This window comes from Cyprinus carpio, chromosome B6 (genome assembly GCF_018340385.1).
Source record: "Cyprinus carpio isolate SPL01 chromosome B6, ASM1834038v1, whole genome shotgun sequence".
In the NCBI taxonomy this organism is placed as follows: Eukaryota; Metazoa; Chordata; class Actinopteri; order Cypriniformes; family Cyprinidae; genus Cyprinus; species Cyprinus carpio.
Window position 1 is genome coordinate 19,952,557 of NC_056602.1, and position 25,958 is coordinate 19,978,514.

Sequence of the window (25,958 nt, forward strand, 5' to 3'; positions counted from 1 at the left end):
TAGATATGGTTTCATTTTATTTTTCAAGTTAATTAATTTCAAACAAGCTAGCTGCAAATGAAGTCTTGCATGAAATCTTGTAAAGATCATGTAAAATGTAACTGTTTCTGATGTGATATCCTTGACACTTTCTTTGTATGTGTCGTTTTATTAGCCTTAGACAAATGCAGATAGTGTGACTCGACTCTGACATTTCAAGGGTAATCAGCGTAATTAAATACACGCTTAAATAATCCGGTTTGAAAATAATTACAGCTTTTAGGTATGTGCGGAACTGACCTTCAGGTTAATTGCAGATTATGACCACTAATTGAAATAAGCTAATTTATTTAATGAAAACTAATTCTGTGCATGTGTTTTAATGCATTTAACGCATGTATGTGTAAGTTGTAACTTTATTAAAGCCACAAGGACTTGCGCCAGTTGCTACACTATTTGTAGCAGAAATAAATTGTAGGAAATTGTGAATAGGCCATTTTTTGCTTTTCAGGGATTTACACCATAATAATTTCTAAATGAAGACCTACAGGTCAATGGCAGAATCTTAGTAGGTATTGTAACTGTAGACTTGAGGTAAATAATAGCCCAATGGACCCATATGTGACAAACACCTTGAAACATTTAGTGTTATTGTTGCTACTTGTTCCCTAGTGAGTGCTAAGATAGTCTTCTGTCAGCATTCTGTGAAAGTCATGTAGATCACTCAGCTAACTGAAATAGTGTTAACACTTTAAATGCACATTATGACCTTCAGTTTATAACCTTCATATGTAACCTCCATTCATGAAGAAAAAAAAACAAAAACATGTTGTTATTGTTCCGGTTGATGTGTAGCGATTGTATCTTTGGGTAAGCATGCTAATTCCTAACATGCTGAAATTCGGCCTCTCGTAAACATTAGCCAGACCTGGTGCTCGATTCCAGCCAAATCAAACATTTAGAAAAAATTAAATGAAAAGGCATTTGGCATACCGGGATTGTGCTGCATTGAGAGTTGGATTGAGAATGCCTTTTAAATTCCAGAATTAGAACTGAATTAATTAGGTTAGGAACTGGAATTGTTACTTGAATATTTATAAGGTGTATTTAAGTGCTGTCAAATGATTAATTCCAATTAATCACTTCCAAAATAAAAGTTTTTGTTTACATAATATACGAGTGTGTTCTGTGAATATTTATTATTTATATATAAATACAAACACATGCATGTATATATTTAAGAAAAATTTTTGTTTATATATAAAATATATTTATATAAATATAAAATCTAATAATATAAATGTATATACATGTAAATATTTTCAAAGTATATACTAAATGTGTGTATATTTATATATACATAATAAACACAGTACACATATATATTATGTAAACAAAAAACATTTTTATGTTAAAACAAGATTGTCACGTTTTGTTATATTTTTATGCCTATAAATAAATATATATTATATATATATATATATATAGATATATATATATATATATATATATATATATATATATATATATATATACATGTGTGTGTATGTATATTATATATTATTTATATATATTAATATGGCTCTTTAAACAATGCATTTTAGCAGAAAATGTACTTGATGTTGTCTGCCAGAATATTATCCATTAATTTTACATCCCACAATGTAATGCAAAATTAAAAATACAGAAGAAAAAAGATACAGAAAATTATATTTATATTATCACAGTATACAGTATACAGTATGTATATATTCCAACTCATAAATTGAAAAGTAATTTAATTTTGCTCAATTCGGCATACAATTATACAATTTACCATGGCTTTGTTTCTGCAAAAGCTCTTGGATTTTTAATCTACACTGTTCTGATGTGAAATTAGTTGTCATAAAGCTCAATGTATCTTGTCTGTTATGACTATATGCCACAACGTTCTTATTTTCCTTTTGAAATTCGCACCAGATGTTTAGTTTTAAGTTCCACTTTCATACGGGCACTGCCTCTAAAGACATCAAGGAAAGAAAAATATAAAAAAGACAAATTAGGTGATGTCACGTAGCTCACAGATGTTAGAATGGTTATGCAAAATGCAGTTGGTAGAGCTTCGGAGAGGCAATGTAATGCCTTTACTTCATATGTCATTTTGTCAAGACACATTTTGAGCTAATGTGTCCTGGAACAACCACTTTGTTCTGCAAATTACATAGAAAGACATAGTCTGTTTACATTCAGATTTCACCTTCTTTTAAACCTCCCAGTGGTTTATAAAGGAATTAGTAGTCAGAGAGGGATTGGTGTTTTTGTGTTGCATAAGAAGTTGATTTAAACTGTATAGCTGCATGAATGAGTAGTAAAATAGAGATGTATTTTAATGCATACATTTGTTTTGTACATTTTAAACATGATGCTATGCATTAAACATATATATATATATATATATCTATATATATATATATATATATATATATATAAGAAAAATGTTGCATTTATATATTAAATATATTTATATATAACATAAATTATATGAATATAAATATATACTTGTAAATACATGTAAATATTATCGAAATATATACTGTAAGTGTGTGTCTTTATGTATACATAATAAATATAAACAGCACACACACATACATTCTGTAAACAAAAGCTTTTATTTTGGATGCGATTAATCATTTGACAGCACTATATATATATATATATATATATATATATATATTTTTTTTTCTTTTTTTTTTTTCTACATGTTCTAAATTCTGAAGTATTTTTCTAAAATAATACCTTTTTTTATTTTTGCCATTTTTTGCCTTTATTATGATAAGACAATCAGTGCCGACACTTAAATATTTCTTGAAGCAAATTGGAATTGTGTAATTTGTGTGGCATTAGCAGCAGTAAACCAAATTGCAAAAATAATGTCAAGTTTCTGACCACTCCCCCTCTCTGCTATTGGTTGACCAAACAGATAGCCCCACTCCTAAACTCACGTGATTAGTTGAAGTAATGTTGCGGTGTTCAGAATGTGCAAACAAACAGTCTCCATTCATTGCTGTTAAATTGAAAACAGCAACTGAGTCTATAGGCAATATATTTTCAGTAATGTGGCAAAACTTGTAATTGTCCATGTCTCAAATAGATGTGTTTACATGGCGGTTTCCAGTTATTGTCCTAATGAGGCCAAACATCCACTTCTGCACACTGTGTTAACATAGTCATTGAGTTAGAGGTTATAGTGCAGCTTAAACTTCAGCTTTAATTTGAGGTTATTTAAACAATCTGTGAACAATGTCGCAATTACTGTCCCTTTTTCATGCATTCTTTCCATTTTAAATGGGCTGCTCAGCCAGTTGTTTTTAGCCAAGTGTGTGTTGTTGCATTTTTCATGCACAAGAAAGCTGTCAGAAAGTCGTGAGTTAATTTTAGGCATTTGCATTTCGAGTCTGTTGCTGGAGTTTCTCAACATGAGGACCAAAGACATGTCAGTTCTGATAAAGCGTGTTGTCATTAAGCCGAGCAGCAGGATAAACTGATCAGAGACAAAGCAGGTATGTTCAAATCACCTGTTTGAAAAACACAGAACATGGAAAAAAGAAGTGCTTTTGATCCAAAGCATACCACCCTATTTGTGGGACTTGGCTGTGTGCTATGCCCCAGGCATGTACGCCTAATTCTGTCTCCCTTGACTTTAGTGATGTGATTGCTTATTAATGTAATGTGAGCTGTAATGAAGATGAATGCTGCTAATGCAACCAAGCAGAGACCAGTAGACGAATAGTCTTGACCAACCAAGTCATTTCCTTGCTTAATCCAATTGAGCCTGCTTTTCACTCATTGAAGACAATTTAACATGCCATTCAAATGCCCAAAACAAATTGCTGTCACTCTCTGAATACTTGGGGATTTACTACTATGTAATAAGGTGACTTCACTTAGGGGTTTTAGTTATTGTAGTTAACTAAATCCAAAAAATATGTTACTTAAAATAAAATAAACATTAAATGAAATAAATTATTTCATTTATTTAAATTCAATTGATTTACTTAAAACTAAAATGTAAAAAACTAATAAAAATGACAAAAAAAAAAAAAATGAAAATTGTAATAGTATCTCAATGTCATTAAAATAACACTGCACTTACGATTTTAATTTATTCTCTTTATTTTGGTTCCCTAAATGGACAGCTTGTGTATATTAAGGTTTGCAATTTCTACAAGGTTCAGCTTTAATGGAAATAAATACTCTCAAATTAAAGCTGGCTGTTTTCTCTTTAGTCTCATGGTGATTGTAGACAAGTTATAAAAATAGTCAATAGATTCATTTGCACATGGTCTGTGCTGCAGTGATAAACCAACATCAAAATGGCCCTATTTGTCCCACATAATTTTGAGCTGCAATGTAAGCATCAATGTTTTTTTATTTTAGGTTCATGTGTAGTTTGTAACATCTCTATGTGCATTTTTCAATATAAGCATAATGCATTTGTATATATTACATTGTATTTGTAATTTCTATTCACTGTGCATTTTTTCTCTTTTATAGCTATTATTGCCTGAACATTATATATTTAAAAAGTCAAGGCTTCATCAGGATTGTCCTGATTTGTATTCACCTTATTTGTGGTATTTGTCAATGCAATTAAAGGCTTTATGTTGTTACTGGCTTGACATTTTACTCTAATGATTATATCCATGCACGGACACATGCATTTATGATTTGACATATTCGTATCACTGAAAGAATTTTCAACTTGTACAGCTGTGTTCATTGGGTTATGCAGTACATTGCAGCCAACCAAGCATATGTTAAAAGCACGGCCCGATTTTATGGAACATTGAGATTTATCAGAGAAGAAATGCACTGTTACTTGACACAGTCCGACAGTGACCCATCATTTCTGTATGATTTGAAGTGTGACTGAATTTGTGGAAGGTTTCCCAGTTAGGAAATGGCAAATGTAGATTTGTGAAAATTCCTGAACTATGTAAAGCAATGAAAGGGCCTCTTTGTCTACAAGACTGGATAAGAAGGATATGGAGGAGGCCTCTGGATGGCATTCAGTATAATTTTACTTCAGTAGAAACCTAGCATAAAAAACTAGCCAGAAGAAGTCAATCTTAACAGTTGTCCAGAGCTTACAATAGGCTTTTGAAATCAATGAATGTCATTACCTCTGTGCCAAAACCTACTGAACTGCCTTGCTGCCTGCTTCCTACATAGACAGCAATTGATTTCAATGGAGTTGCTGTGAAGATGTTGCTAAGCTAACGGCACAACTCTATAATAAACATAAAACACACATTTTGAGTAATAATCTATAGTGTTTTAATTTTTATTTCATTTTTATAATGTGCTGTTTATACTGTAAAAAAAATTTTTTAAGTTGTAAATAAAACCGATAATTGAAAAGCCTGTTTTACAAGGAAATATTTTCAATCTTTCTACTTTAAATTTTCATGTTTAATCTTGGTGCTCTTTTTTTCCCATCACATATTTTAGTAATCATCCTAAATTGGATATCATTTAAAAGCTTAAACAGTCAAAATTCATCCTGTGAAAACCATTTTGAAATCAGACATTGTCTTAAAATAGAAATGCTATTTTAAATCGTTTAGCAAGCTCCTCCCCCAGGTGGCAAGTATCATATAACATAATTTATTAACAAAAACTTTTTCTAATCTGGACAAAACACATGTAATTGAAAAGGTCTGAGTCTCAAGATTTTCACAGTTTTATTTTATTTTATTCTAAAGCTCTGTGTTTGACTGTTTTGTGATATAATTAATGTTATGTCAGACATTTATACACTTGTGACAGAAAAATGCATGAAAATAACAGTGTTAAACAACAGGAACCAATTTTTTTGTGATATCAACGTCAAATTTGGAACATAACTTAGTTAGACAAATGGCTTTGATTTTATGGAAATTTTATATTCCAAAATATTTTATTTTTTTACATTTTTATTTGTTTGTTTGTTTGTTTATTAATGTATTTATTTATTCCAGTTAAGAGGTTAATTCAGTGTGTTACTTGCTGTTCCTTTGTAATGACTTTTTATAAATTTTGTAAATTACTTTTTGTTTTCTGTGTAGTTCTCAATAGCCACAAACTAAAGGTCTTTAGTGTAGTTCTAGCATGCACTGGACACACATCTTTCTTTGTTCTTCACCATTTGCTGTGATGTCGTTTTTGAAACCAGAGATTAAAAGTAATGAAAGTCCTCTCTGATTGAACCACTGATTGAGCCCCCCAAAACGGCAAACTATGTACCTCTGACGCACATACTAATGGAAGACCGTAATGCATTTCCATAAATGACACTATGAATTATGCCCCCTCGATATTATAAGGCTTCACAGACAAATAACGGCTTGTCTGGAGTTCCCATCTTCACCACACAGTACAATATGGCTCCTATTCTTCAGCATGATAGACTAAAAGCCAATTTGTCTATTTACATAGATTTGTGACACTGTGGTTAATGATTTCATTCAACTCAATACTTTTCTCCACAGTGCATATTCTCTGTGGGACATACAAAGCCTGTGTTCCCTTAGCATGAGTGTTATTTATAAGGATTGGATGTGTTAGAGAAAGAACATGATGTTATTCTTGAATTTTAAATGGAAAACTTAATGAATTAATAAATCTTGGCTGCTAAACCCAGTGCGAACAGAATAGGACAATGAGGTGGAGACAGCAGTTGAAGCAGTCTCTCTGTTTATAAGCTGATAAGTCATGGACTGATGAGTCCATTCCTTAATTGTGAAGAAAACTCATTTTAGCCTCTGGCTGAAGAGGTGGGTTATTAATTGATCTTGTAATTAAAATAACATGTTATACTTGTTGGGAGGATAAAGGTGCAAGACTGTATAAATCATCCCTTCCTCCAAAGCATCATGTGATAAATTAATTATTGTTGGTTGGGAGATGTGACAGTTTGTCATTCTGTACATCCAACCGACACCAACATCAGCAAACTTTAAAGTCAGACATGGTGTGATGTTATGAAACTTATTAAGAGGAAATATAATAAACTGAATTAGCATGCAGTTTCAGTTCAACCCACTAACCCCTGGCTTCAGTGTGATAATAGAAAATCCTATTTAACTTGATTGAACTGGGGCTCCTATTCAATTTTTTCCCTTGAAAGATCAGGTTATACCATGCCTCGATTTATCCCAACAATAAAAATATCATTCAATAGCAGTCTATTTTGAATTAGTCAACCTGCGTTTTTGTACATGTCAAATCTGTGCATGAAAGATGAATCACAAAGGCACCGAACCCTAGGGAACCTTGTTTGCCATATATTGACGTATTCACCGATTTGCGAGGTGCTGTGTTCACAGGTATTTTAAAACATAATCTCTGCCTTGTCATTTTAATTTGCGTTTGTGATCAAGCCACAACTGGCAAATTTGTCAAACAGTAAGCCCCGCAGCATCCATTTTTCATGCCAACTTTGCTATTTTCAGTCCATCCCATCTGGTACAAGCTTAGAAACTCACCAATGATTTACAGTTGCACTCTTTTGTTATGAAGCCTGTAAATGACTGGGATTGTAGGGCTTTCGTGGTTTTTACACCATGATTCTGCATTAGCCTGTGCTGATGTGTGATTGCTATAATGAGAACTCCTTAAAAGACTAATGTAATTGAATCTTAGAAACCGTGCATATGGGTTTAATAGGGATTTTTTTCTCTTCATGATTCATTGTGTGGATTATTACATTAGGACTTGTGCTCTCTTAACACAACTATTTAAGAGCAGAGTTCACCCAAAAATGAATATTCTGTCATCATTGTACTGATATTATTTTGTGATCTGCAAAAGAAAGAGTCATTTGCTGTGATTGATGACAGAATTTTCACTTTTGGGTGAAACCGTCCCTTTAATTATTGATTAATAATCTGCTAAAACTAAAAAAATTTGTGATTTGGCACATCAGTTCTGAAGCTTTATTTATTTGATTAGATTTTTTTTTTTAAGTCTTTTTTTTTTTTTTTACTTTTTTTAAGATGCATCCAAAGACTAGCTGATACATTCATTTCCATTCTGTTTTAAAATATATTTTGATGTTTAAAATTGGATGACTTGCATTAATTCTGTCCCTCCGGACCCTTTATCACTGCAGTATATGTGCTCAAACGATTTTAATTAATGTGAAAAGTTGTGGTTGCAGTTGTGGCTAATGCTTTGTTTTCCTCCCTGGGTAGTTCTCGCTAATGCAGCTTTATAATGAACTGGATCATCCCTCAGTGAGGACAGATGCAGTGGTTTGTTAGATAGGAGAAGTTAGCTGTGTGGATATATATCAGAGCCAGCTTCTCTTGTGCTATTAGGCAGCCTGCCAAGGCATGCCAATAGTTTACAATACAGCACAAATCTCAGTGATGAATGACACAGACAGATACATACCATATCTCACCCTCAGCAGATTTCAGCCACTCTCAAATCTCTTGTTTTTATGTGCAAAACACATAAGATGAATTAACTTGAAATCCACTTGTGTAACCTCCAATATGGAGGTGTTTTTGCAGATTTGAAGCATGTACACACATACAACAGAAGCATAGATGTTTCTAGTAAATGCACCTTTGGATTCTCTCACGTTGGCTCTATATGCACATAATTTTCTGGTTCTGCCTCTCAGTGCCATATTATAGCATCCAAATCCATTTAAAGTAAGCTCACACTGATTAACGGGCAAGAGAAGGTGTGAAATATTTCTACTGCATCCCAACTGAAATGTCAAGTAGTGTGGCAAATGTTTGAAGTGAACGGGGCTAGAGATTCAGTTTTCTGTTAAAGGCTGAACTTGGCATCACAAATCCGGATGCTTTCATATCACCTGACACCTGATTTGAATTGCTAGAATCTTTTTCATTGCAGAAACTGACATCTCTAAATATGCGTTTGCATTTATTTTAAATTGCTTTTGACACCTGATGTCAAGTTGTAAATGAAGAATATATTGACTTATTTGAATCATCAGCATGGAGATCTGTGTATAATTGAATTCCATTGTCATCTCGGTTCATAAACATGTTATGGTGTTTGGATCCTCTGTGTCCTGAGTCCTGTGTCCTTTAGTCGACATCGAATCAAAATTTATCTTATTTACTTTCTTATATTTATTATACTTATATTATATTCATTTATAATTATATTTTGTCTTGTAATTCAATACAGTTCTCATTATGTTTTATAAATACATACTGTACATACATTACTGATCAAAAGTTTGCAATACATTTGTTTCAGTAATATAGTTAATATAGTTTCATTAATATATTAATATACTATATGTTGATATACTTTTTATATATATATATATATATATATATATATATATATATATATATATATATATATATATATATATATATATATATATATACATGTAAAAATATATACACATATATATATATATACATATACACACACACACACTCACACACACACACACAGTTAATATAATATAGTTTTTTAATGTTTTCAAAAGAATTGTCTTACGTTTATCAAGGCTGCATTTACTTTATGAAAATACATTATTATTATATTGTAAGCCATTTTCTATCAATATATATATGTATAATTCCTGTGGTGGCAAACCTGAATTTTCAGCAGTTATTACTCCAGTGTCATATGATTTGTTGCTCAATATAAATTTCTTATTTTTATCAATGTTGAAAACTTTTTGTGGTAGTCGTGATCTAACATTGAAAAGGTTGAGGTAAGTAGGATTAAAGTGTGTTTGTGTGTATGTGTGTGTGTGTGTGTGTGTGTGTGTGTGCGTGTGTGTGTGTGTGTGCGTGTGTTATGAAATTTTATTTATCAGAAGTGAAAATATAGACATTCACAATTTTACTTATATTATTTACAAAAATTATGGAACTCCTGGGTTTCCACAAAAAAATGTGAAGCAGCTTAACTGTTTTTAAACATTAAAAATAAGAATTTGTAATTATTTATATCATGTACCCATTTTCACAGTCTAACCCCATTTGTTCCTGTTTTCTCATGTTTCACTCATACATCAGATTACTGCAGTAAAATGGGTTGTAAAAGGCAGTTCACTTTGATTTTAAATTCTCTGCACTCTCAGCCTTGTTCTTTCTGCACCCATATATTATAGGCTCAGCAGTCACTTGTCTTCGCCTTTGTCATCAGCAATGTGTTTCTTTAATCTCTTATTTTATGTTATCCTTAAATCTTATGCTAGCCTGCTTCTGTGATGCTCAGGTTATGTAATGCTCCCTAGGCATTTTCATGTTGATGCCTGTACTGTAAATGCATGATCCAGCCAAAGCAGAAGATTCATCCTTTTTGGATCAGACAGACTTCTCTTCCAACATATGCCAAAACTCTGCATTCAAGCTGCATTGATGTGTCACACTGCTATTTTCATACCTTCCCAGGAGATTGTGCAGTGAAGAAATGATGAGCAGCACAATATCACAAAACTAAATTTATCAACACAGTGATTACAATGATGGATATCCATATTCTTTATGCATGGTTCTCACAGCCTTGGAAAACATTTTGATTTCTAGGAGTAAAAAGAGTAATGGAAATTTCTTTAGTGAACATAATTATTATTTCATTCAGGTGATTGGTACCTGACATGCAGATGGTAATCCATGTAGCACTTTAGCAAATAGTGTATACGTTCTTTTTTTTCTGATCTCAGTGAATGTTTCTGCTTCAAATTCAGAAAAACAGTGAGATTTTCTTTTCCTCACACTTGCTGTTAGATGCTTTGAATTTCAAATGCTGCAAATTAGTTTTTCTGATACGAGAAATGAGAGAAACTCTCACTTCCGTGTACAATGTGGGCAAGTGCATGCCTTCACATTTGTTAATGCTCTAACATATTAATGTGGCATAACTACAGAGCCCAAAGTCTGAGAACATCATACTTAAAAATCCTTGTTACTGTTCTCACCACAATGGTGGAAATTTCTTTTCAGCCTTCAGATAACATGAAACATAACATTGAAGGCCTGGAGAAATTCATACCTTCAACACCGGAGTTATAGAAGAGAATGTCAAAAATTCAATCAGGAAAAAATAGTCTGAACACAGACCTCAATAACTTGCAGGTGATTTTCAAAGAATGAGTTGCCTGGAATATAAATGTCCCCCACTCAAATTCAGACATAGCAAGTAATTTAACGCTAGCTAGAAAGACATAAGTGGATCACCTGCTTGAAGGGAGTTATTTTCAGATTTTTTTATTTTTTTTTTAATATCGTGTTCAACTTAGTATTCTGTACATTCCTGCTTTATTTGTGTGTATATTAAGTACGGTGTTATTTCTTTTATAGCCTTTTTCTATATGTCATTTTGTATTTGAAAGCATGCCATTCTAGTAGCTTACTCTGTTTACTCCTGCTATAAGAAATAATATACAATGAAGATTTATGTATGATAAACATTTCTTTTTTCCCACTGAGAGAGGATTGTTGATTCTTGACTAGCTGGAAAATAAAAACACATCTTATATAAAAAACCCCCCCCAACAACACCGCTAGAGAGATTTACACTGCATTTGTGAACATGAAAGGGCCCTCATTTTACATGCACATATTCAGAGAACCTTCCTCAGCTCCCCAGCCTTTGAACAGCCATTAAACAATTTATCACTGAGCAGTTCATTTCATTTCTCCAACCCTTGGGACGAATGGTATTTCTCAGCATTGCACCCATAAGATTTACACATGTTGACCACTCTGAATCTTGTTGCTAATTCATTTCTGCCTCATTCACACGACTGTAAATGAAAACTTTGTGTTTTAGAAGGATTTTCCCACTCTGGCTCGGAGGGTTAGTTTATTTGAGTTAGCTTGCTTCACTCTTTCCCTAAATCACATTGGTTTTTATTTTCTTTCTGTAGTTCCTCCAGCAATCCATGAGATGAGAAGTCATGGGGTGCGACCCGGTCAGATTGCCCTGCTGAGATGTGAGGCAGCAGCTGTCCCCTCTCCAGTCTTTGAGTGGTACAAGGGAGAAAAAAGGTAAAACCAAGAGTGATAAATGATAAAATCCTTCATTTCATTAGCTTAGCTGTACAGTGATCATTTATCATACATATACATATGCATGTTAAGTGAGTTTATTTGCGATTCAGAATGCTCACCACAGAGAAGGTTAACTCCGGTCAAGGCCGCTTTTTGTGCTTGTGTAAAAAAAAAAAAAAAATGCAATATTTTGATCAGTATTCATTTGCAGTCACTGCCTTTGTTGAATCCACTGAATAATTACAGTACAATCAAACTGTACAGCAGTTTTTGAGAATTTCGCCTAAGGTTTAATCACTGAACGTTGATCTAAAGCTGTATTACAGTCTTTAGTAGTATTAGTTTAATAGCTATGGATCTGCAGCTTATCAAATATTACAAAGTGTCTTATTAAAGAGTCTTAATTTCGAAAGATAGTGACTCTTGGCACAGCATAAGCTCATGAAAATCACTTTTGCAACTTTACCGTCATTTTTAACTTTTAATTAAAGACAAGTCATACACTTCTGGCAAAAATACTCTGACTTTCTAAAAGAGCTCTGAAGCGAGCTGTACCATTTGAGTCATTTGAGCAACAAAAAGACGTCTTAATTGATCAGTCAGCATTATGTATAAATTTAAGCATTGGTTTAAACACATTATGTTTTTTCAGGAGGGGTGAAATTCATTTTTAGTAACCAAAAAGTGCTAAAATTGTGATTTTCTAGAAGGAACGACTAGTGTTTGCAAGACAAGGAAGAGTTTTAGGGCTTCTTCGGTTGTGTGGAAATGAAATGTCAAATCAGATCCATCTTTAACTCTTCCATTGTCATGGGACTCAGTACACTTCTAGTTTTCTGTCAGCTGTGTACAAGTATCAGCACATAATTTGGCTTTCACTCTTTCCAATGTAAAGTTGGCTACAGATGGTAGATGTAAGAGAGATAAGACCAATCACAATTCAAAATGCAAATGAATACAAGAAAGAAGGCCAATATGCAAATATTCATCAGTGTCAACACAATAAAAAACACTGGCTCACTGCTAGTTCTTCCAATTTTTTGACAGCGTTTCGACCCCATTCAGTGTTTCTGGGTTTTTAGGGTTTTTTGTTATTTTCTGTGAACATTCATTTGTGGCTGTGCACCAGATTTTTTTTCTAGATTTTATTTTTAGGTTTCTAATTTTCCAATACCAAACCTTCTTTCACTATGTCAGTGGGAGATTTTCAGAATCTAGGACTAATTAAAAAATCCACAAAGTATTTATAAAATGTAATAAAGTTTTATAAAATCTAAAAATATAGAGCACACTTAAGGCTGACCTTACTTACAGACATAGTTCTTGAATAAATAAAAAACTGTTAACAGCGTTTGATTATGTTTAAAAACAGCCAAATTAATGAAATGTTATGGAATGTGATAAAATAAGAAAATATATCAGAGGTATACTCAAGTCTACTTCTAAATGCACCATTTTTATACAGTTACATTAAAGTTCTGTCTTACTATCTTAACCCTGCATTTTAATTGTATGTTTGTATAACCTCATCACTAGTAAAGAGCATTCCAAGTCTCCGCACCAATCAGCATTGACTCAAGTGGTGGTTCTTGAATTTAAATACCAAATTACCCCATTACCCGTCATTTATACACTCTTGCTGAGTACGATCTGAATCAGCAGTTCACACTGTGCTAATTGTAATTATAGGCCTCACTCAGTTTATTCAAATTGCAAAGGAGGCTTATTGGCATTGGGTCTGTACTCTGCTTAATCTAAGGCTTTACATTGAGCATTGTTGCTAAACTCTCTGTTTTACTGTATTTGTCTGAATGTGCCGACTCAATGCTGAACTAACAGCAGGAATCAATAGTGAAACAGAAACCAACAGGAATGATGCAGAACCATTAACTAGTTTTGTTTTTAAAAAATTAAATAATTATGAAAAATTATAATAATGTATTTCTTGAGCTAAATATATGTACATTTTTGTAAATCTAAAGATAGCTGAGTTTCCAAATGAGGTACTTTTGCAATGGAAAGCACTTGTTAAATTGCGACTCCCAAAAACATTTTTCTGTTTTCCAGTTGCTTGCTAATAACAGAGGCTGAACAGAATGTTATAATGTATAAGCAAGGTCATTCTGAATAGATTATGTAAATATTTTTGTGTATAATGGCCTATAACACTCAGATACAGTGGTAGCAGTAGTCTATTGTTTAAAGAAAAGTTTTTATTCTTATTTAAGCAAATGTCAGCAGGAGACAAGCTACTTGAGAGTTAGGGGACAAAAGGTCAGCACATTGCTTCACCTGTGAGAGTAACACGAATGACCCAAGTCAAGACTCTTCATAACTCACATACTACCGTATATCTACCTGCCATCTTTTAGCCTAATAAACATTAACCCTTTGGCTATTCCCTCAGGACCAGGGCCAACTGTAATTTTTTTACATTTTTTACATAACTCACATACTACCGTATATCTACCTGCCATCTTTTGGTGTAAGAAACATTAATATGTGTCCAAAACATTATGTACCATTCTTAGATGAAGAAAGAAATCAGTGACTGACTTTTCAGCAGCCATTAATCCCGTCTTTAGTGTCACATAATCCTTCAAAAATCATACAAATATGTTTATTTGGTGCTCAAGAAACGTTTATTTTTATTATTATCGATGTTGGAAATTTTGTGGAAGCATCAATAAAAATTTTTTCCAAATCTTTCATAAATCTCTCAGAGTGCACTTGCTGAATAAAAGTATTTTAAGTAAAAATATTCAGACATTTAAAAAATATTCTGTTTTGCACCTTTCAATCATTTTTTTCCAGTTTACGTCAATAGTGGGACCAAATTAATTTTTAAAAGTACTGGTATTCCATATAGCCTCTCTGCATGTATAAATGAGAAGTGCTGCTAAAAATATTTTTTGATGGATGGTATTATAGCATGCCACACTGCAGAAGGTGTCACTGCTTGACATTTCATGTCAACTCATGGTCCTATTTTCAGGATTAACATGGGCCAAGGAATAGACATCAAGAACCTCAGCTCCAGATCAGTTCTCACAGTCAAGAACATGACACAGGATCGCTATGGCAACTACACCTGTGTGGCCGTCAACAGGTTGGGAACAGCCAACGCCAGTGTGCCTCTGATTCGTAAGTAACATGCATTACTCTCCCCTGGCTAACTCGTGTTGTGCTGGTACAGTAGTTGCTTTTTCACATATGCTGTTACAGTTGTCGCAGAGCTCCTTGGAGAAAAAAGTGTTTTCCCCCATCTTCAATGCATATGTTGCCGAGGAAATGAGAGAAGATGTTACTCAAATAGGTCATTGTTTTGGAGCCTGAAGTTTTCTGTGAAGCATTTTCAAAGAGCTCTTAAAATGAGATGCAATTTCTTCGAGCAGTCTGTTTGAAGTGCTTAGTGTTTTTCTGATTCACTGGCCACTGAGTCAATAATAAAAGTAAGTGGGCCAACAAGATAAACAAATGAAAACAAAAAAACAACATCAACAACAAAATAGTGATTGTCTTAAAAGTGGCAGATGGAAAGTTGAGTCCCCTGCTTTTAAATGAAGCATATCAAAGGCCCAGCTGAGATGAAAAATTCCAGTATCTTTCACGTTCTACTGAAGACCGACAGTCTGTGATGCGAGAAACCCAGAATAGACCAGAAAGCTGCATCTTCTCCTCCCACCAGAGTTCCTTCGTACCTCTTATTTTCCTCATCGCTAATGAAAAGGAAACCTACCCTACTGTGCTCCTAATGAGAAATGGCAAGCAATTCCTCCACAACACACATCTCCACATCTGTAGAGATTGCAAATGCAAGAGCTGGTCATTGTTGCCTGGGACTAAATTGCTGTTATAATATTGGTCAATAAGTATTGATGAAGCAAAGGTGGATTCAGGGACACATTAATATTTAATGGAGGACCTCAACCTCAGAGACAAGGTGTGGAGTACTAATCAAATTGCAGTGTTTGATTTTCTCCTCAACATGGAGAAACCTATCATTTCGCTCTATTTTTAGCCCGCATATGATTTCCGCCCTCATATTTTATACCATGTATTGATTAAAGTGTTTCTTAGATTATTCCCACACATTTGTTTTGTTGACTCTTCATCCCAGACATACAGTATCCCCAGCCAAATGCTGTAGACACAGAATTAAGTACTTTCCCCTTATGGAACCAACCTGGGTCATTTATTGTACTGTACGTCTGCCAATATCAAGGTGATTGAGTGCTTTTGGCGTCTACAAGGGGTATTTAGCATAGTGAAATGCTCTTTAATGGCATGAGCTTCCATTAAAGGTCTTCTGTAAACAAGGTTGAATGTAAACAGGGATAAAGCCAGTATTCTATACTTGAATGTCATGATTTAGTGTTTTTGGACAAAAGGGGTATTTAAAAATTTTTTTGCCCAAGTTCACCCAAAACCCAAAATTTGGTCGCCATTTAATCACCTCATGTCGTTTCAAACCTGTATGCATTTCTTTCTTTTATGGAACACAAGAAGATATTTTGTAAAAGTAGAAAGCGTCCAACTCTAGTGTTGGATCCAATGTTGTTTTGGACTCCATTAACTTACTTTGTATGTACAAAACACTTAAACATGTTTCAGAATGTCTTCTTTTGTGTTCCGCTGAAAAAAAAATGTTTGGAACAATAGGAAGGTGGGTAAGTGTTGACAGAATTTTCTATTTTTTGGTAAACTATGCCCAAAATGAACCCTCAAAACAGGCGTTTTTAGTGTTGTTATCTACACTGGCCCAGTATTACCACTAAAAGGGGGCTGGCACACAAGTCTAAACTCCATTAGGTCCTCATTGGCCTGAATATTTTATTTCTCATTGTTTTATGCTTCACATAAAGTACATTTTTTTATGTAATTCTTAACAGCAGAATTAGAATGTTAACTGACATTATGCTTAAGAGATTAAAGTTTCATTAAGAAAAAGTGCACTTTCATGAAACGTTGGCGTTGGCATGCAATCTTGCTAATGACGTTAAAGTCAGATACACTCAGAGATCGAACCACATGTTTAAAAGTGCATTATTTAAGCCTTACCAATTGCCAAATGACCTAAAAATAGCTAATGGCCTTGGTTGCAATAGTCAAAGACAGATTCAGATAAAAAATGCATGTCAAAGCAACACAGTCAGTCTTTGTTTTCCTCAATGTCTCAATGGGAATTCATTAGTGTGAAAGATAACTCTCAAGAATGAGTTTAGCACTACTAGTAATTGACTATAATGAAAATAATCTCACAGAATGCTGATTTTTAGTGCTTACAGCTGGGACAAATGATTGCGTAAATTGACAAACAACCCCAAATTTCTCAGCATCATACAATGCTGTCACAATATTGTAGATGTACTGTGTTTCATTTGATATATTGTCTTCAGCGAGCACACATTTCCAAACATGACAAACAGTTTTGTGAGGTAACAAATGTCTGGCAGTTAGTGTGTATCCTTTGTTTAATTTCTAAAACCTTCCTGACTATTGTCTGTGAGCACCAGTTCACTGAACAGGCTCTTTTTGAAGACGGAAATCTGCAGGCTTTGGGCAAAGGTGATGAATTTAACAAATGGATGTTTTTTTTAAGTCCTTTTAATGTTGTATTGAGTAAAATGGGGGATGTGTTGCACATGTGGTACAAATTAGATTGACTTGACATTTACGTGGCTCTTTCTCCATTACTCACTGTCATCACATTTGATTGGACTTTTGGCCCTTTTTGCACCTGGCATTAAAGTGCATTTTCGGTGATCAGATCACAATCGGATAGCATTAAACCACAGGGCTCATTGTGATCGGATCACTGTAACCACATTTAAATATGGTTAGGGACAGTTGTTTGAGGTTGTTTTTAATATCTTAATATCTTATCTCCAGAACTTCTGTGGCAAAAGCTCTTGGCTTCCTCCTTGGCTTACCAGGCACCTGTGTTGTGGTTTGCTGTCTTTTTTATTCTGTTTTACACTGTGGTTTTAGGATCTGGTCACCCAATTTAATGAACAATATCCCATGAATTGTTCCACTGCACTACACTCTCATTTCTCTCCTCAAATCCTCACTCTCGTCTCTCTCCCGGTCTGTTTTTCGCGTGGGCGCTTTAAAACTTTATTTTCCACCCTTTTCTTCACTTCTAATCCCTATTAGCATCCTTTACTGTGGAAATGTTTCTAAAGCAGCCAAACGCAATAGACCAAATGGCTTATTTTAATCTGTGAGCGTTCTGAATGATCCGTGTTTTACAAATTTGGTGAACGATGGAAATTTTTTGGTTAACGCAACCTCTGATGTAAGCTCCAAGTGTAAAGGGGGCCAACATGTCTTTTAATTTTCATTCATGAGGGTTAATCTAGATAGACAACTGATACTTATCTTTGAATTTGCTCTGCTTTGTTTTTAGATTATTGCTCTAAAAAGTGTGTATGTGAGGATTTTCACATTATGCATATTGCTAATTGCAGCATATTTTTATAGAAACGGATAGAAATTTGTATGTCTTGAATAGCATAAACAAGTTTGTATGTGTGAGGAGGTAAATGTGTCTTGCACGTTGTAGAAAGGTACATCGTGAACCTGCTGTTTTCCGTATCTGCCGTGTTTTCCTGTCTGAGATTTTCTGCAACTCTTTCTTCTACATTTTGCTGTCCTGACTGTAAGGAGCAAAGATTTTGTTGTCCTTAATTGGCAGATTTCGTCTGCTCTGTAATCCAAGCTATCTTTCCCCCCTCATTTTTGCTTATAGCACAGTGTAGGCTTTGCCGAATAATCTCCTCCAACCTGTCATTGGAGTATGACTAAAACTGAGTAGAAACACTCATAGCCCGAAGAAGCTTTCAGCCTCCCTTGATAAAGCCTCCACATCTTCTGCAGCCACCAGCTAATGGAAGCCTTGTTCATTTGCCATGCCTATCAATCATAACCTCAGTGTCATCTTTTCATATCTCACCTTTTCTTCTTGTCCTGGTTTCTCTTTACTGCTCTGAGTTGTGCCGGATGTTGTTGTCGTGGTTACCATACTGTGACCCTGTCTTAGTCATGGGGTGGAGGCATATAAGAAGGGATGAAATGGAAGGTGAACTAGAACAGAAGATATGATGTCAATTTATTCTCATGAATAGCGTTTTTCTCCAGGCTGGGAAACTTATGCATTCCTCTTGCCATTCAGCCAGCCCTCCTGATCCTATTCTTATTTCCCCATCAATCATATATCAGGTTGCCTTCCCCCCAAGCACCTCTACTTGCACTGTAAAGAACTGCCAAATACAGACTGTGCACAATTTATGCTGATACATTAAAGTGCTGTGTTAAGTGCCCATGGATTATGAATCCAATTGGCTGGTATATTCGCAATGATTTTCCAGTTTTTCCAAACAAATTCAAACAAACTTCCAGATAAAATAATGTAGCCTTGCATAGCCATGTAGAATCTGGTCTACATTGCAACTAATCTGGAGAACAGCCATTATAGATGTATGACTGGCATTTAAAGAGACTAACCACTTTCTGTTTCTTTCAGCATTTACCATTGTTTGTGTCAGTCTTCGTATTAGCTAAAAAAAAGTAACAAAAAATCTAAAAATGGATGTAAATAATGCGATCAGCCTAGCCAAATATTATAATCAATGATTATTTCACAGACATGCCTATATACAGTTATACTCATGGATATCAAGTTTACTTGCTTCTAGGTGCCTCAAACAAAACTCTGGAATATCTTTCAAATTCGATGCCAGTGACTTTGAAAACTTCTGCAAATCTGGTGATTTAATCTTACTGAAAAGCGCTTATTGTATCAGCCGTGTAAATTCGACTTTGTGCCCTTAGTCCCAAAAGCTGCATAAAACCAGCCAATCAGATTAGAGCTTGCCAGACTGAGAAAGTGCTTTCCAGCTTTTTGTGCTTATGCATCAGACAGTCGGCGAAACTAAGTGGTCTGTGTATGTGCCATCTGAGGCTGAGATTGCAAATGCTATTACATTAACCCATTTCATTGTTGTTCTTTTGATGCGCATACTGTATGAGAGATTGGTATTATACTGCATTTTCTTGTGGAGGTTACATTTTGTTGTCTTCATTTGCAGTGGTTTTGAAGCTCTAATCAAATTCAGTCCAGCACTGAAAAGGACAGCCGAACAGATGGACTGACATTTATCTTTCTCATTGACTTTTATCTTGTATTACAACAGTCATCATTTTGACGTCTTAAAGGGTGCTGCCTCGCCATTTGTACGCTGAATGTGCGGCGAGCAGGTCCTTGAAAAATAAGATGTTTGTGATGCAGAGAGTCTGTTTTGGCTATAAAACACCTCCTGTCCAATCATTAATAGAGACGGCGGTTAAAACCGCCTGGAGAAATAGGCAATCCTTGGGATGCGTCTGACCATGCATGAAAGATAGAAGATTTAGCCGTTCAAGGATGCAGCCAAAGTTTTTCTTCATCAGTACTGTGCATTGTGCTTCTGAAGATTAGAGAAAATTAGCCCCTTCAAATAATTCATTTTGACCTTCAAGTTTAAAAATCCATCGTTAAGGGGTTGGTGTAAAATAAATGAATTCAAGCACAGTTCGTAGTCTCGTTTTTAATTCTCATTCTCACAGTCTCAGAGTGGTCTAACAATGCACATCAGATAGCACTCCACACGTATCTTGGCAATTTACGTTTCTGTGAATTGTATAGAAGCTGGATGTTCATTTCTTTGTAAAGAGAAAAGGGAAAAAATGAGATGTTATTATAGAATGAAATGCAATTCCTCCCATCACAATGATGTTTTTTTTTCTTGCAAGTGAGAACAGAGGTCATTCAGTGTACACATCAATCTGCTTTTATGTGGATGCAATGCAGGCTACTCCATTGCTCTATACAGTACCTGAATATTACACATCATGCAATACTGTAATATAAAGACTGAGAGCTCCACATGGAAAGAAATTTCACAAATCACATTATGGTGTTCATCTGATATTAACCGAGGGAGAAGAAACCTTCTCAGAGCTGCATGAAGATCATCAAGTAACCATGGTTTTAGCAGAATTTATAAGAATGAAAAACAGAAATATGTATAATTAAAAACTATGAAAGGAAGCCAAGGATTAGTATCCATCCTAATGTATCTTTACTAAAGATTTATGAATTTTAAGGAAGCAATGAATTTCTTGATTTTATTTATTAATTTTTGCCTGAACATATTGATCTTTCTCCAATTACAGGTTGGAGCGTTTTTTGAACCAGGAGTTGATTTTTATTATAAGTAGCAGATTTTTATTATAACTAGCAGATAAGAGCTTTTCTTATCATTGTATGAAGGTCACAATTAAACCATCTTGGAAACATATTTTTTTGTCAACTTTCATGTGTTAGTTAGTTTATAGTCATTGAAACCATGAAAAATTCAACTTAAATAGAACTATGATATTCTGACAAAAAAAATAAGTAATTATAAACCATTTAAATATGTGTTTAAACGAATTTATATGAATTTTCACAAATTAAAGTTAATGTGCTTGTTTACTGTACCAAGGAGACAACAGTGGTGTGCTTAAATTATAATTGTATAAAATAATTGTAATTGTATGTATGTAGGAAACATAAAATCCTAGCTATGAAATTAACCTTAGCAAGATATCCATTTCATAGCAAAAATATCCATCCATCCACATTCTTTTCTAAATAGCAAAATATTTTAAATGCAATTTCCAATACATAATAAATGTTTGATAATGCTTGAGGTATGCTTAAATTATGCATAAAATAATTGTAATGGTGTGAACAGTAGGAAACACAAAGTGCTAGCTATGAAGCCGACAACCATTTTATAGCAAAAGTATCCATCCATACTTCCATTTTCTTGTCCAAATAGCAAAAATATTTAAAATGTAATTTCCAACACAGAATAAATTGTGATTTGAGATGTGGTGGAAATAACATTTATGGATGGGGAAAAATAAAATTACTGAATTTTCCTGTCATATGTATGTACAATGTTGAACATTAAAGGTGCTGTATGTAATTTTTTGCCTCTACTAAACCATACCATAATATGTTTGCAGATATTTAAGAAACATGCTAAGTTAACATACTTGTTTATCTGAAAAACAATGCTACAGTCAGTTATTCTCCTTTGAAAATGTGCATTCCAGGTCGGAATGTCGGTCTCTGTTTTGATTTGTGAAACCCGCCCACTGCCTGTTTACCCAATTGTATTTCAGCACACTGGGTTGCCAGTTGGAGGAAAACACAGCATATTTAGTTTCATTCATCATCAAGTATGCTCATTCCTGTTGGTGTTGTCAATCTGGCAACCTGCGTGTGCTTCAAGTCTGAGGAGGAGGGGCCGGGTGAAAAAAACCCTCTCCAATATTTTGAATTTGGACTGCAATACCTAGTTCAACCACTAGATATTCCTACATACAGCACCTTTAAGCAAAGTAGATAAACTAGTGAAAGTTTGATTTCTGAAATTCCACTGGCCAAAAGTACTCATTGTTGAACAAACAAACCAAGAATATATGTATTTATGTACATCTATAAATAAATATAAGAATGTTTTTATATTATTATTATTAAATCTGTACAAAATCTTTCACTTTTGCTTTTGCCTGCTTCACTAAATGAAATGTCAGTTTATTCCCAAAGCGTGCAGTACTGTCAGTGGTGATGATTGCTCCAGGTTGCATGTCTGTGCGCTTAGCATGAGCAGCAGCTGAAAGCTGAAACACACATCGTCTGTGTTTTGGCTTCACACACACACTGTCTCAACCCTGCCCCTGAACCTGCGAACAGTAATGATGTGAACTGTCTCTAGGCGCTGTGATTTCAACTCCAGGGCTCTCAATTTAGCAAAGGCCTTCCAGAGAGAAGCCTCTGATGAGGTCATTACACCCGTTAATCACAAAGTCACTCTTACTGTACGGAGTCACTGTAATGTTGATTTGAACAATAAAAGGAAAAAAACAGATCCTGACTTTTTTTTTCTTGTTCAGTTCATCTCTACTGTCACAAATTATTTTGAAAGGGAAGGATAATACTTTTGACAAATGTACAGATGGTTTGAATGTGGCCTGAGTCCTTTTTTTCTTCCTTTTTAAAAAAGACCAGCGTCTGTCATGCAACCACTTGTATGTTTTCATAGTAATATGTTGTTTATGTGATTTTATTGATACAGGTTTTTGAAATTTGATGAAACAAACTCTAGCATGTCCCATCACGCTACAGTTTGTTTCATTCAACTCCATGTAAACGTGGAAGACTGGAAACACAAACAAGCAGAGAGTTTCACCTTTCGATGTGTGCTTAAGTTCAAGTTTGGTGAACTCTGAACTCTAATCTACAAGTTCACATGTTTGGTCAGTAGAGCATCTGAACAGATTTACTGACCTCTTGGTTCAATAGAAACATATGAATTTTAAAGCTGCATGGTGTGCATTGTTGCGGGAAAGTGGAGTAAATGGCATATTTTAACAATAGAATTTATTATTATTTGAGGTTTATGTATTATTTTTGCTAACAACCTTGTGTGACCTTTAGTGTGTTTCTACACCTGTGGCTACTGTACAAGGGCACTTGTATGAACTTATGGGGAAATAAATTCATACATCTACTGAAAATGACCTTGAGACCAGGAAGTCAGCCACTTTTGTTTGCAGATGCCACTTTGTTTAATATTTTGTATCTAATGCAATGACAACCTGACCTTTTTAAGTGTCCAAATACTTTTGCTTTGGCTGTTTGATTCATTTTCCATTTTTTATATTTTACTGTTTTATGTATATGTATCAGCAGATGGAAAATGTGAAGACATTCACGTTTCAGTTTATCTCCCCAAGATCTAGACATATCCCCCCAGTTAAGTTTTAATTACCATCAGTTAAGTAACTCACTGGAAAATATCGAGTCTATATGAGATTAAAAATGAATTGACATTAAAGTCCTGCTTTTAACATTTCCCAAAAAGGGAGCTGGGGCAATTGAGAGAGTATGATATCTATTAATAATATGAAAACTATATTACATCGTCATGATTAAATGACTGTCTGCTAGGTGCAAATTTAATTTCATGTGTTAATTGAGCTGAGCTTCATTCCGGTCCGTTGAATTGAGTGATGCTCAGAAGCTTCTAATTTGGAGTATGAAAGATCAGCGATCATAATATGATTTGAAACCGACATAAAACCCGACTGAACATTATATTTTGATCAAGATGATCAAGCTCAGCAGGGATTTGTTTTATTCTGCAGTGTAAAGGGCCCTTTTATTGCCAGTTGACCACAGAGGCAAAATTTTCACACCCTTTTTTCCAGTCTTTACATGTTTTTGTTCTCTTTTGCCTTCTTTTGGGTCTTCATTATGTTAATAATATATAAATGTCCTCTTTTCCCTCTCCCCTTTTTTTCCTGTAGCAATTATTGAACCCACAACAACTAGTGCTGTCTCAAGTCCAGGTCAGTATATGTCACATGCTGTACGCAGCTCAGTAAGGGATCCGAAATGCTGCACTAACCAAAAATGACCTCTTCTTCATTGCAATTTCTCCTTCTCTCGATTGGCCAGGATGCCTGCTGGCGTTAAGCTTTGTGTGTCGTCACTTTATTTTTTTTTATTTTTTTTTTATAGGGCTGTCAATCAGTTATTTTTAAATCAAATAAATTACATTATACATTAATTAATTCATCCCTTGTCAATGTTTGCTGAGAAAATATTTGTAGCCATGACTCAGCTCCTAAAAATGTCATTTAGAACCTAAATATACATTTACATTTATAAAACAAAATTCAATAATGATTTATTTATTTACAGAAAATGTTTTTGCATATTTTAATATGCTATTCATTAAAACAAACTCTTTTTGGTATTTGTTTTGATAAAAATAAACATATTTCCTGTATGTTTTATCTGTTAACATTTATGGCTGTTAAAATGAGTCAAACCGTTGGTTCATTCTCACTCTCATTCTCAGTGGTTTACATTTTGAGTCTGACATTTCCAAAAGAAATGGTTCTGATTTCAATGAATCATTGAGTTGTAGTCTCAAGAATCATCTAGACTGATTCTAAAATGAATCAGCTGAATCATTTAAAGATCCAAATCTTTAGACATCAGTAAAAACGGAGATCAACTTTAGGGCATTACTTTTAATTACGTTATTTAAATTGACAGCCCTAATTTTTCACTTGATTTTTTTGTGTTTCTTCATGTTTTCTTAAACTTGTGGCATTGCACAGTACAGCACTGACACCCCTCTGAGCGAGCACTGTGGCGTTATGGTGGGCACTGTTATGTGTAGCGCTGGGGCAAGTGGCTTTCCTAAATGCTGACTGCTTCTCTCTGGCTTCCTCATTCTCTGCTTTAGTGCGGGCTGCATGAAGGGCGGGATATTGATAATACGCCTCCTCGACTTCTCCCTTTTATTCTTCCATTTTCTCTCTCTCTCCTCCTGAGCAGCAACTGACTCCGCCGTCTCTGAACATCTCTCACTATCTATGGCGTCGCTGTGTTTTCGCTGTTGTGCTCTTTACTGAAATCACAGACCATGATATTCTCTTTCTGGGGGAGCGTGGAGTATGTGTGTGTGTGTGTGTGGGCCTGTGTGTATTAAAGGTATAGTTCACCCAAAAATTCTAATTCTGTCATTATTTACTCACCTTCATGTTGTTTCAAACACATATGACTTTTTTATTCTTTTTGTAACACAAAAAGAACAATTTTATGGAATTGCATTGGTCGTTATTGGATATACATCACCCGGTTTTGGATATTTAATTGTGCATTCTCATTTCTTCTATTTTTACATTTAGATGACCTTAGCCATCATCTATGTTCACTTAATTATCTTTAAAAAACACTAACATTTTAACAACACTGTTAAATTTATTCTCTAACAAAAATCTCAAAATGAATATCCATTTCTTAATATATTCTTTTATGATGCATTATAATGCTGAAATTCACTT

The 25,958-nt window shown here is 34.3% G+C and overlaps 1 protein-coding gene across 3 annotated transcripts in view; it reads left to right on the forward strand.

Annotated features, from left to right (window-relative positions):
* negr1 (neuronal growth regulator 1) overlaps positions 1-25,958 on the forward strand; it is a 99,283-nt gene that overhangs the window by 41,074 nt on the left and 32,251 nt on the right. For 2 of the 3 annotated variants that reach the window (XM_042726107.1, XM_042726108.1), the window contains exons 5-7: positions 11,876-11,996; positions 14,995-15,143; positions 24,408-24,449. In XM_042726107.1, coding sequence (XP_042582041.1) covers positions 11,876-11,996; positions 14,995-15,143; positions 24,408-24,449 — 312 coding nt within the window. The remainder of the gene's footprint in view (positions 1-11,875; positions 11,997-14,994; positions 15,144-24,407; positions 24,450-25,958) is intronic. The other variant, XM_042726109.1, reaches the window with a different exon arrangement.